We start from the raw sequence: 13,012 nt of genomic DNA, 5'->3' as shown, positions 1-13,012 counted from the left end.
TATTCTATAATCTTTTTCTATTTTTTTTTTTTTTTTACATTGCTGTCTGTAAGATATTAATAAGTGTAACAAAGGAAGTATACAAAAAAAAATTTTAGACTATTTTGAATACTGAATGAAAAAATTTTAGACTATTTTTTTGGCCCGAATTATCATGTTTAAAAAGAATCCCCAATATATATTACTGCATGTATAATCACTAAAAATAAACATTAAATGCATAATTTTTATTTAGTTAAGAACATGTTGTCACAATCTTAATTATACGGAAAATTTATGAATTACGTTGAATTTATTATTACGAGAAATTTATTATTATGAAAAATTTATTATTATTATGAAAAATTTATTATTGGTAAATAATTTTTTTCATTACAGATTAGAAACTCTTCGATACTATTCTGATATTTTGTAATTTAAACTGATATCATTTAATAAGTGGATGTAAAAGTTTCCCGTTAATCTGTTGCGTTAGGATAAAATATTCATTATTTACTAAATTTCAGTTGGCGTATATTTTTTGTAAAGATTTCTTCACAAGGTCTATGCAAATAATAGCTAAAGAAAAAGGGATCTCAACTCTGCTATAAATATATATAAAATTAAGTAGACAAAAAAAAAAAAANAAAAAAAAAAAAAAAAAAAAAAAAAAAAAAAAAAAAAAAAAAAAAAAAAAAAAAAGCATTTGAGCTGATTCAAATCATTCTTGAAAAGTACTGAATTATTTTTTTAATTAACAATTCCAGTAATTTTTATGATAATTTAAAGTTTTGTTGACATTTGTTTTAACTTTATAAAACTGTTACATATATCGATACTTATCAGGGCTTAATCCAGGTCGATTTTGGTACCGTTTTTCGGTACCTTCACAAAATAAAAAAAAAATCAGTATTTCAACAAACTTTGAAAAAAAAAAAAAAAACGCATCTTCACGAAAATAAAAAGTTCGAAGGAATTAAAGTGCTGAATAGTTTTCCGAGCGGTTATTATTTGCGGTTATTATAATTTTATCTATGTATTCTGTATTTCTATTATTTTTTCAACCATTACTTCAGAAGTAAAAGTAAGCACAATATCAAAATAATAATTTCTTAATCATAATAAGTTCAATAAATTTTATTTGTAAGAAAGTTAAAAAAATTCTTAAACTTTATATAAATCTAATTTTTAACCTTAATATTAATCTGTATAGTAACTTCCATAATTTCTAAGCTGGCTTGTTGCATAATTTACATTGAATTAATAAATGGAATTAATCTGCAAGCTGCCTTATAAGCAATTCCTTGCGCAATATGTGAATGTTTTTTATAGTGTTGTACTTTTTGTATACATATATATATATATATTTTTTTTTTTTTTAGCAATACTAAATTTTCACACAAAAAAATTTTTTTTACAAAAATAATTTTTTTTCTTCACAAAAATAGGTACTAGGATTGAAAACCTGGATTAAGCCCTGCTTATGATTATGCAATGAAGTATTATCGTTAAAAATTTGTCAATATAAGTAATTTCCCTTGCTATAAGATCCCAAGAAGGGAAAGTTAGTAATAGAAAATTTTTTTAATTTTCTAAAAAATAGTTAAACTTTAAGTTACACTTACACATCTATACTAAGATAGTTTGAATGATTAACTACTCTCAGCATTTTTGTGTTTTATTATAAAATTAAATGTAATATAAATATTTCAATCCTGACTGAATTATAATAAAGTTGTTTCAATTTTAATTTTAAAATTTCAAAAATTTTTAAGTCTGATTTCATAATTGTAAAATAAAAGCCAAAAAAGGTAAATAAAACTATGCATGAATAATCAAATTTACTAAATAAATCTATTTGTTGTACAGTTTATATGTTACATATATGCGGAAAGATTGATTTAATACAAATATTTTCTTACCTCCAATATTTTTGATTCAAGCTCTTTTTATAGACAATAAAATATCCCATTTTATTTACAGGAAAAGAATTACACAATACAAATTAAAAATTAACGGACGAGATTAACAAATAAAAATTAATCAGAAAGAAAAGAAAAGAAATTTTAAATAAAATGCTACATTAAACAAAGGGAAAAATTTAAAAAAGAGCTTTTAGGATGTGTCTAAGACAAAGTTCCCAGACAGAATGACGGAAAGGAAGTTTTACGTCCTGTAAAGGTTAACATATATATGCAGTCCTAGAAATCCAAGAGAATTCTTAGTGTGAAGCATGCATTTTATGACCGTAAATAGGATCTGTGTATAACCGATATTTTAAAAAGTAGATGAGATAAGATAGAACCCATTGGAAGAACATTTTCCCTTAGAGTAATATGAGCTGGGCTGGCTACTTTTCTGAGGGGAGAAACTTTGTGGGTGGTAAATCAATGAGGAAAGGGATGCTATCTAATTTAATCACTGAAGAGAAGCGTTTGTTGCTTTCTTGATGAATGGGTAGAAAAGAGGCAGCAGTGACTATTTTATTTATGTTACAGACTGATAAAAGTCTCAAAATAAAATGTCATGAGAATTTTCTATATTTTTTTTTTAGTAAATAAAATAACTACAAATTTTCTAAAATTAAGGAAAAATTATCTATAGTACAAAAAAAAAAAACTGCTTTGTACAATGGGGGGTGTTTGAACACCCCCCTTACCTACGTCCCTGATTATTAAGTATTTTAATATTGGGATATGTTTAAAATAGTTTTCTCATCAAAATAACCCTACCAAAGGTTAGGAGGCAATTATGAGATAATGTTTTCTAATAAACACTATGTTGTACAGAACATGGTATAGTATGCAAGCTACATAATAAAATAGCATCGTATAAGCTAACATGAGACATAGTCTCAGTTTTTTTGATGGACAAAACAAAAATAAGCAATCCAGCATTTTTTTTTTGCTCCGAGAAATGTTAAATTTTGTCTCATATTTTTCTACTAATTACAAATTAACAGACAAAAATTTATTATATGATTCAGTGATTAAAGGTTTCTGAAAAGGAAATACAGTATAATTTGTCTCCCACTAAAATCATCATATATGATATATGAGCATCAACTTTCATCAACTCAAGTATATGTTTCATCATTTCAAGTATCAACTTTCTCAAATTTGAAGCTTCTTCTTTCCTGCCCTTAATTAAAAAGAAAATACATAATCGGTTAAGAAAGTGCACACAGATCCAAATTGAATACACTAATACACATTAAACTTTTATAAATATTGATCTATCAATTTTATTATCATAAAAACAAATCCCTCAAAATATGTTTAAGAACAATCTAAAACGACATTAAAAAATTACACTGAATTTTCATAAGAAAAAAATAAAACATCAGCAATAAAGATAAAAGCATGGCTATAGCAAACAGTTTAATAGAAACTCTGCTAAAAAACTATGCTGTTAAAAAATTACATTTATAAATTGCACAAAATTACATTGTTTCTGTTACACAAATACAGATACTTTTTGTCAATTCTTATTCATTCCAAGCATCCACTGATATTTTATTCATCATTAGATATGAAAAATAAATTATGAAAACAGCATGAAACATTTTTAAGCAAAAATGAGTAGGCAGTCAGTAAAAAAATTTTAGTCACCGATACCTTATAGCAGTAGGTTGTGTATATGTTGAAAAAAAGGATGCTATTAAAATATATAATGTACCGAATAGAATTTTTTTTGTAAAGAAGTAAAATAACAGTGTAAATTAAAAATTTTGTGCTTACCCATTTTAGCATATTAAAATCTTGCTGATAAAAGGCAATATAGCCCATAGCAATGAAATTGTTCACAAACTCAAACTGAAAAGTGAGGTTTAGAAAATACTTTAGTTACATGATTTATCATAAATTTGATACATTCTAAACTATACAATTCATAAAATTACAAAAACATTTTATACTAAATGCAATTCAAAATAAAACCTGGCTGCTTTTTAAATGGAGGAATACTGTTTGGCAAAGGTAGTTTTGCACTAAATTGAGTAAATAACTTAACAATTTGATTAAACAAAATATGCGTAGTAACACTCTTTCAATAAGTAAAAAGTACTAGTTTGTAAGTATATATTTTTTTGTAAAAAGTTAAAAGAAACTCAATCATATCATATTTCGTTCATAATTTGTTAGTGAATAACTGATTCAAGTGATGCATTCATGATTAATATGTTTTAGTTACTGCAATCATTACTTCATTGGAAATTTTTTTTCTAACGAAACCAACTTAAATATACTCGTATGTCACTTATTCGAAAAATCTCAGTTAATAGGAGACAAAAAGGTTCTAATTCTTTTAATGGAGATTATTAGAATTTACTATAAGGCAAAAATATTCACCATATTATATGCAAATTTTTCAGTTCACCAAAACCAACCTTAAGAAAAGTTTAAACTACACAATCTTTAAATACATTTTAATAAGATTTGTGAAGAGAAAACCTTCATCCATAAATTTAAGATTTCTGATAAAGCTGGAGTAAAATTTATAAATAAAGGTACATTCATAGAAATAGAAAATGTTTACTAAATTTTTATAAAAAAATGCAATTGTGATTACTCAATTTAATCCTAAAAGATTAATATTTATAAATATATGTGCTGTAATTTTAAGTCTATCATGAAACTATACTGGAAATTCAAAGCATTCAATTTATTTTCAATGTGGAACTGAAATGCTGTCTCAGAGTATTATGCACAGATTTGCATGATACTCTGCTTATGTTTAACTTATTATATATAATTTTAACTATGTATCTAGCATAAAATCAATAATCTCAAAAAGGAGAAAAATGTACTTTAAAATCAAAAACTTCTATTGCTTTATAGTATAAAGTTCTTTATTACCAAACATACTTAGTTGTAGTTGATATTTAAATGCCAAAAAAGAAACAAAAATCTTTAAAAATAATAAAATTTTATAAAAATTTCCAAATATTATTACGTTAAACTCTTTATATTTTATACTAAATAATGATGTCTATCATGGAATTAGCCTCAAAGATACAGTTGTAACAAAAGAAAAAAAAATTTTTTTTTGAGTAGTTTGACAAAGATTCACATTAAAGCTTGAATAAAAAAATTATCGTATAGTTATTTTCTATTGTACTACTAGTAGATCTGAAGAAAAAGTGCAACTGGTACATAGATCTTCAACATTTAAACCTTGAGAATACATGGCACATGTGAATCACCATTTCTAAAACAATTTCATCATTTTTTAAATCATTTAATTTTGATCATATTCTTTTAAATTTTGAAAATATGATCAACTTTAAAATCAAAAAGACATGTGTACTACAAAGTGGTTAGGAGTATGTTAAACTATTTATGACAGTTGGAGAGTGTTCTGAACATGGAAAACAAAAAACTTTTTGAAGTTACCAAAATAAGAATAGATATTGATTAAAATTGATATCTGTAACTAAACAATGCAATCTAGAAATATCACACTAAATGTTGAATTGCTCATAAGAAAAAAATTTAGTTTCAGAAGCAATAAAGAAAAACAATGGAAATAAAAATATGACCACCGAAGCGGACGTCTTCAGAGGGTACCAGCTTCAGAAGCCATAGAACAAAACCTTTTCTATTGAGAGAGCTAGACAAATATCAAAATTTGCTCCCTCAGTACCCCGAACGTTTTGCAAAAGTCCAGGAAAAATACAAGAAATACATAAAATGAAATGAGAAAAGAAATTTTGTTTGAAATTCCTCTTCTGATTTGATTTTATGTATTTTTCCTGGACTTTTGAAAAAACTTCAGGGTACTGAGGGAGCAAATTTTGACATTTGTCTGGCTCTCTGAATAGAAATTGTTTTGTTCTATGGCTTCCGGAACTCCCCTAAAGACGTCGGCTTCGGTGGCCATATTTTAATTTCCAATATTTTTTTTTCCATTGTTTTTCTTTTTTTTTATTGCTTCAATTATTCTTTCTTTTGAAAATTTCTGCTGCTTTGCATGTTTCTTTCAAAGAAAGTTCTGTTATTATAGAATTAAATATTTTGTATTCTTTTACCTATTTAATTTCAGAACACACTGATCATTGTAGCGGTTGCATAAAACTATATAAAGGATAAAACTAAGCATGCTGAAACTCTAACAAATAAAAGTAAAATTATCTGGAAGATATTGTGACTAAAGAAATGGTATCTCAATTTATCACAATATGACATTTTAGGTTCCTAAACAGAGTATTTCAAAACGTATGTAATGTTATGGGTCAAGGCACTATTTCAATGCTGAGAAGTTTAGCACTCTCTAGAAGTAGATAACAATCCTTGTAGATGAATTAAAATAAAAATTAACACCACTAAAATATAAATATCATGCTAATATAAAATAAAATGTTATTACGGAAATGAGTATTCTGTTAAATCCTATAAAACATCTTACACAATCATGGAGAAGATTATGGCTATATTATAAATGAAAATTATAATGAAAAATTATAAATGAATTATTGGAAATAGATAATTATAAATGAAAAATATTTTGCTTTAGAAAAAAAAATTGTTAATTGTTTAATTTATTCCAGTCTATAACATCAATTGTACTGATTTTTAAAATTTGTTATTAATAGCAAATAGTAAAAATATACTGAGTATAAATTTATTTTAAATATAATGTAATAAAATGTGGCTGAAATAAACTCACCAACAAAAGTTTTACAATTCTGTGATTATCAAATGAATCTTGAGTTTTGTGATTTTCTAAAACAACAAACACAATTTTTCGTCAATAACATGATATTCATATCTTCAATAACAACATTGCATAACATTTAAAAATAAAAACTATACATTGAACAATACATTTTTTATTTATATTATTAAATTAAAATTCAATTATAATTACTGATTTTTATTTGCAAGAATAAGTTCGCATTACTGTTTTTATTAAACTATTACTGTTTTTATTAAACTATTACTGTTTTTATAAAATTTATTACCTTTTTTTTATAATGTTACAGTTTTTATACAATTTATCAGACTTAAAATCTAAATTAAAAGTATTATTTATTAAAAAACTATAAATAAATAGTAAAATAGTAGCACAACTTTTAATTTTAACTACTCTCTTAACTAGAATTCATAACTCTGACTGTAGGTGGACAGTAATTAATTGCAAAAGAATGTATCAGATAGATAGTTACCCTTTTTTAATTAAAGAAAAGAAAATAGCATTCTATAAAAATGAAATTTCTTATTAACTTCAAACAATGTCACATGATTGGCAAAATAATTCAATTAATTCCCTTAATTCAATTTTGGAAGGGAAAATAATCAAGGTTGGCAAGTTTCTGCCAAAGTGGTTAAAACCACTGGTAGAAACCCTTTTCTGCCACATTTGTGGCAGAAATTCAGAAAATGACATAAAAGTAAGAACTGAGATTGACATACAATGGATAATTCATAGAATAAACAATTACATGTTAAACAAAGTATAATTCATTTACAAAATTATCACCATTCAAAATCAAATATTTCATTGTTTGCACTCTGCAGTAATCTATAACAAAAGACAAGTTTTGATGCAGTTTCTAAACCTAAACAATTTCTCAATTTGCCTATGCACGAACAAGAAATTTGAGAAGATTCTCTCAAGTCCAGCAGAATTAGCAGGCATTGCCATCAAGGAACAAGCAAGATTTGTGAAATTTTCATCTATTGCATATTTTTTAAAACTGGACCAACCACTATGTAGCAGCTGGGGTAGTTGTCAAAACTTGACAGGAAAAATAAGCTTCAGGAAATGGGTCCAATTTGTTTTATATAAATTTTCGATATACTGCACTTTTTATAATTAATATAAACAAAATAATATATATTTATACAATGAATTAAAAAGTTTGTTACATTTATATGGAGTTACATTTTTCAGTTTACTTAAACAGAAAGTCATTAAGCAATTACTAGAACTAATATGGATGTATCTTTAGTTTCTGCCAGTTTTGGCCGGTTTTTACCGGTTATAACCAGTTTCTGCCACTGGCATGGCAAAAAGCCAACCCTGAAAAAAATTGACTTAAAACAATAAGAACTAGAACCCTTGAATTGAATAAGAAACCCTCGAATTGTCAAGCTGGTGCAGTTATAATGCTATATAAAATTGTTTTTTATATTTTAAATCACAATATTTCTAACAGAAAATTATAAAATTTATGTCAATGCTAAATGTTGATTAAAAATATGAAGATAAATAGAAATTAATGATTTCAAGGATAAAAAAAAAGTTTAATTAATGAGAATATCAACTCAAGTATTCTAGAATAAACATAAATTGTAAGTAATATTTTTAATGTAATCTTTTATGACTTACAAATATATAAGCATGAAAATTAAAATTTATTTTTTCATACTTCAATGGGCGCAAACAGTTTAGATTACTCAAAAAAATGTGTTTGCAGTTTCATTTTTGAGAGAAGTAACTGCAAGAGAATTTAGTCTCTCTTGTGTCGTTGTAGAGTTTAAAAAGGATTTAATAGCTTTTTATTCGCTTAAAGAACATTCACTAGTAGCTACAGATATAGGGGACAGTTAGCAAAATTCTTAAACTTATTCACAAGTTTGGAAAAATATCTTTTAAGCTGTTCTTATAAATGAACATTATGAGATCAATTAGAGATATTATTATCTGATTTTTTTTTTTACTTATAATTTTACCTGTTTAAATAATATTTTAAAGGTATTTTCTATTCAATATACACCTTTCTGTAAAAAATTATTTTGAAAAAGGAAAAATTGTTGTTGTTGACTTCCGTAACACAATACTTAGTTAAATAGGTTACTATAGCTTTTTATTATCTAAAAGATCATTCATCAGTTGCTACGGATATACGGGGACTGTCAGTCGACTGCCCAAACACAATTAGGTTTATAAACATTTTCATGCATTTAAGAGATTCAACCATTCACTAAAATGCCATTGAATAACACACCAATCAACAAATTGACTGCTATTTATGGCTGCTTCGTTGTTAATACACCTTTCACTAATCCACTTGTTTGTGAAACGCACGCTATTTTTAAAACAAACTAAAAATTGCCTCATATAAAATACAATTACTAAAGAATGAACGATTGCCGTAGTAATAGGAAAATATTAAACAATTATTGCTATCAAGTAATTTTTTTAGAAGATTAGATATTCTCTATCCAGAATAATATATGTTTATGAAACTACTTAAAAATAAATAAAAATCTATGTGTAACATAAATTATAACCATAATATGTGCCTAAATAAATTAGAGGAATTAAGAAGTTATTGATTCCGTTATTAGCAAATATTTGTAGAAAATAAGAAGTCTTACTTTTGTTTTCTAGAAAATCTCTTATTAAATATTTAAAATATACAGTGAAACCTCCCGGAAAGACCATCTCTATTTACAACAACTTTTAGGAGGCACAGAATTTTTTCCATAGACATAGTATTGAAGAAAACCTTTAAAGGAGACCATCAAAACCACTTCCAGCAACCGGGAAAACCTCTGCACCAAATGCAGAAAAGGTCAAATAAGGAAACGTATAAAAATATCAGAACAAGAAATATTAACAAAACAAACAAATAGATTAAATGTATTTAAAATATTTGAGTGAGGTTCTTATTAAGAGAGTTCCTTTTGATGATCTGTGAAAAGAGATTGGCAATTTCATGCTACAGTCAGAGTGCACTAAAGACAATGCTATCAATGATTTATTTTTTCAATTGAAAGTTAAATTTGAAAAAAAAAAAAGTTTTTTTAGGAAAAACTAAGCATCTCAAACATACTTCTTCTCATCTTATAAAGCTAACTAATTTTTATGATATAAAATTAAATGCAAACTTAAACTAAAAACAAAATTTCTTATTTATTTAAAATAGTTCTATCATTCATAATAAGTAAATTTGTTTTTACACATGATCATATCAGTAGAGGTCATTTTTATTGAAGCTAAATTTTATTCATCGATCCAGTTTTCTTAAAACCTACACAAGTGGCATTTCTTCACCAAGAAAATTACACTAACTTAAATTAAAATCGTTTGCGTATCATGTAAACCCTAAAAAATGACTAACCTCCATTAACAGCCATTTTATTATGGAACAGACAGAGGTCACTCCTAAGAGATTTCACTGTATATCAAAGAACAAAATATGTAAAATATTTTAAGAATGAATCGATGTTTCTTGTTATTAATATAAAGTTTACCAAAATCTTGTTAATTTAATTATCTTAGAAACTAATCTTTCCATCTTGTTCTAAAAGGCCCCCTTAAAAAAATCTGCTGAATGTTGCATGAAAATCTTAAATTAAAATAACATTTTGGGACAAAATATGAATATTTTCTACATAAAATATTAAGATTTATATCAATAAATTCACATTATAATGAGAATCGACACACAGATTCCCATGTACTGTGTACTAAAAAGATTTTTTGAAAAGTTTCCGATTTAATTATCGCAATTTAATGAACTGGAACTCAACATCAATGAATACAAAGGGTGACTTCAAATATGCTAATTAATAAATGTATAAGTTTTTAATTATTTTAAGTAACAAAATCAAACACAAAATTACATTGTCTCTGAATAAACACCTTTATTTTGATGAATTATGATGATTATAATTTTTCGACTCCCAAATTTTAGGGGCAATCTGAGAAATATGGTTTTAATTTAGTCAGGAGAACGGTCTAAAGCTTGGATTCCTTAATGCTATTTTCAATTTTTGCGTATTTTTCCATAGTTTGAGAATTCGTATTTTGCCATAGTTGAGAAGCAAATTAAACAATTTTGCACACAATTATAAAACTCGTTAATCCAAAAATAATTCCACACAAAAAAAATTTTTAATACTTATTTATTAATTTTATTTAATAACAGTCAAAATAATTTTGACTTGTGAGGTATACTTATTTTTACGTTATTTTAAAAATGCAGTTTTATAAAGCAAAATACAAAATTTGCACAAAATATGAAGTTGGTAAAATAGTTCCTTTGAAATCGAATTTTAAATATGGAACTTTTTTAAAAATCTAATTTCTGACTAAGTTTAGCCAGGAATTTTTGTTAAAATAAATGGAGAAGGCCAAACATTGTAAAGTTATGAATGATACATAGCATTAAAAAAAAAATCATTCATATATTTTTTTTTTAATCTTTGATTAAAAAGTAAATAAAACTTAGACAAAAAAAATTTCTGATTGCGTACTTAAATTCTTAAGAGAAGTTTAAATAAAAAAATTTGCAAATTTTCATGAAACATGATATAACACACTAAATTGAAAAGCATGAATCTAGGACTAAATCCATATGGTCATTCTCTAAGAGCCATCTTTCCTCTTTTTTTGTCATGCATTAATTTTTTGAGAATATTGGCATGATGCTTAAATAAAACTATTGTATAGATAACTTTCAATCATTGACAAGTTAATCTAAGAATATATAATTAAAAAATAAAAACCTATAAATAAATTTTTCAAGCAAACAATATTTTAAAAAAGAAGAAAATCAAAAATTTAGGGAACATTAAATATGGGTCCTAGTGCTCCAGGCAATCGGCTTCTAAATATGAATAAACTTTCTGAACTAGAAATAAACTTTCTTTTGAATATACATCTTTTAACTTATTTTATTTTAAAAAGTCAATTTTAACTTTAAAAAATTATAAATTGTGAAAAAAATCAGATTTTAATTGCTATAGGTCAAAATTCTTGTTCTAAGTTTGTGTCTCATTCTCAAATAAAATTATATTATTTCACACAAATACTTTACTTTTAACTGTTTTAAATTTCTTCTAAATAGAGTGGAAATCATTAAATAGCAGGGGGAAAAAAAAGTTACATGAAATTAAAGATTGCTACAATTGTGAACTCCATTGTTTTAAAACTAACAATGCAATTTATTCAACAATAATTTTTTTACACACTCATTTTCTGGTTAAAACAAAATGAAAAGAAAAAGATAGGGAAGAATATTATAAGTGAGATAAATAATAAGTAGTCACAAGACTATTTAAAAAATATTTACCCCATTCTGTAAGTACAGTAGCAACATATGCATACACAATATTCATTGCAATAACAAGAATAGCATATATAATGCCAGGTAATTGAGTAATTAGCCATCCTAAATAGCTTCCATCATCATATAATTCCATAGCCGTCTCTTCAATTTGAAAATATATGAACATAACTAGGACAGCAAATACCAAGCAAAGACAAACTAGAGGCAAAGATACGCAGTATACCTAGTTTTGTAGAAATGCAAAATTATTGAATGAACTTAATAAATACCTCATATCATACACTCATCAAATTAAACAAATATACATGTCATTGAAGAAAAAATTTAAACCTGTCAAATAATGAAAGTAAAAAAGTATAGAGATAATTAGATTATTTATAATTTTTAAATACAAATTATAACAAATAGCTTTATAAAAAGTGCAAGAACAATTTTTTTGCTTGAGGTACAGAAATGATTTAATATTTATGCTGAAATAAAAGTAAAGGTATAAAAGATAAAATCCTTTAATTCTGATATCTACTTTTTTTTATTATTCGATATTTTTTTAGTTTCATACCAATAAATTAATAAATATTTGCAATTAAAATTAGCAATCAAGAAGACATAAATTGTTTAGTTAAACTTAAATACACAGCAGCTTCTTTAAAAAAATGATTTTCACACAAAATTAATAGAGAAGTCCCAATAACAATTAAAAAATAACATATAATAAGAATAAAAATAAATCATTTAAGAACTCATTAGAAAATTAATTTAAAATAAAAAGTTAATCTATCTAGTAACCAAGTTTTTTTTTCCAATAAATAAATAAAAAAATTAATATAAAACTAATTTTTTCTTAATATATTACATTGTATGAAAACAAATTGGGATTTTCATACATAGAATAGTATTCTTTTATTCCTAGTTTAAATATTCATTTAGCTTCTGAGTATCAAAAAAGTAGCATGGAATTTTGTTTTATATATAATATATATGTTTTATTTTACTGTATATATGTATATATAT

At 25.0% G+C, this 13,012-nt stretch overlaps 1 protein-coding gene across 3 annotated transcripts in view; it reads right to left on the bottom strand.

Moving 5' to 3' along the window:
* The window catches only part of LOC107457489 (anoctamin-10), a 39,285-nt gene that overhangs the window by 13,810 nt on the left and 12,463 nt on the right, over positions 1-13,012 (bottom strand). For all 3 annotated transcript variants that reach the window (XM_016075656.3, XM_043042099.2, XM_016075657.3), the window contains exons 7-9: positions 12,005-12,224; positions 6,646-6,701; positions 3,720-3,794 (exon numbers count right to left, since the gene is read on the bottom strand). In XM_016075656.3, the coding sequence (XP_015931142.1) occupies positions 3,720-3,794; positions 6,646-6,701; positions 12,005-12,224 (351 nt within the window). The remainder of the gene's footprint in view (positions 1-3,719; positions 3,795-6,645; positions 6,702-12,004; positions 12,225-13,012) is intronic.

The sequence above is a fragment of the Parasteatoda tepidariorum genome, chromosome X1, assembly GCF_043381705.1.
Source record: "Parasteatoda tepidariorum isolate YZ-2023 chromosome X1, CAS_Ptep_4.0, whole genome shotgun sequence".
NCBI classification, from domain to species: Eukaryota; Metazoa; Arthropoda; class Arachnida; order Araneae; family Theridiidae; genus Parasteatoda; species Parasteatoda tepidariorum.
Note: the sequence above shows the minus strand (reverse complement) of the source record. Positions and strands in the feature narration are given on the sequence as shown.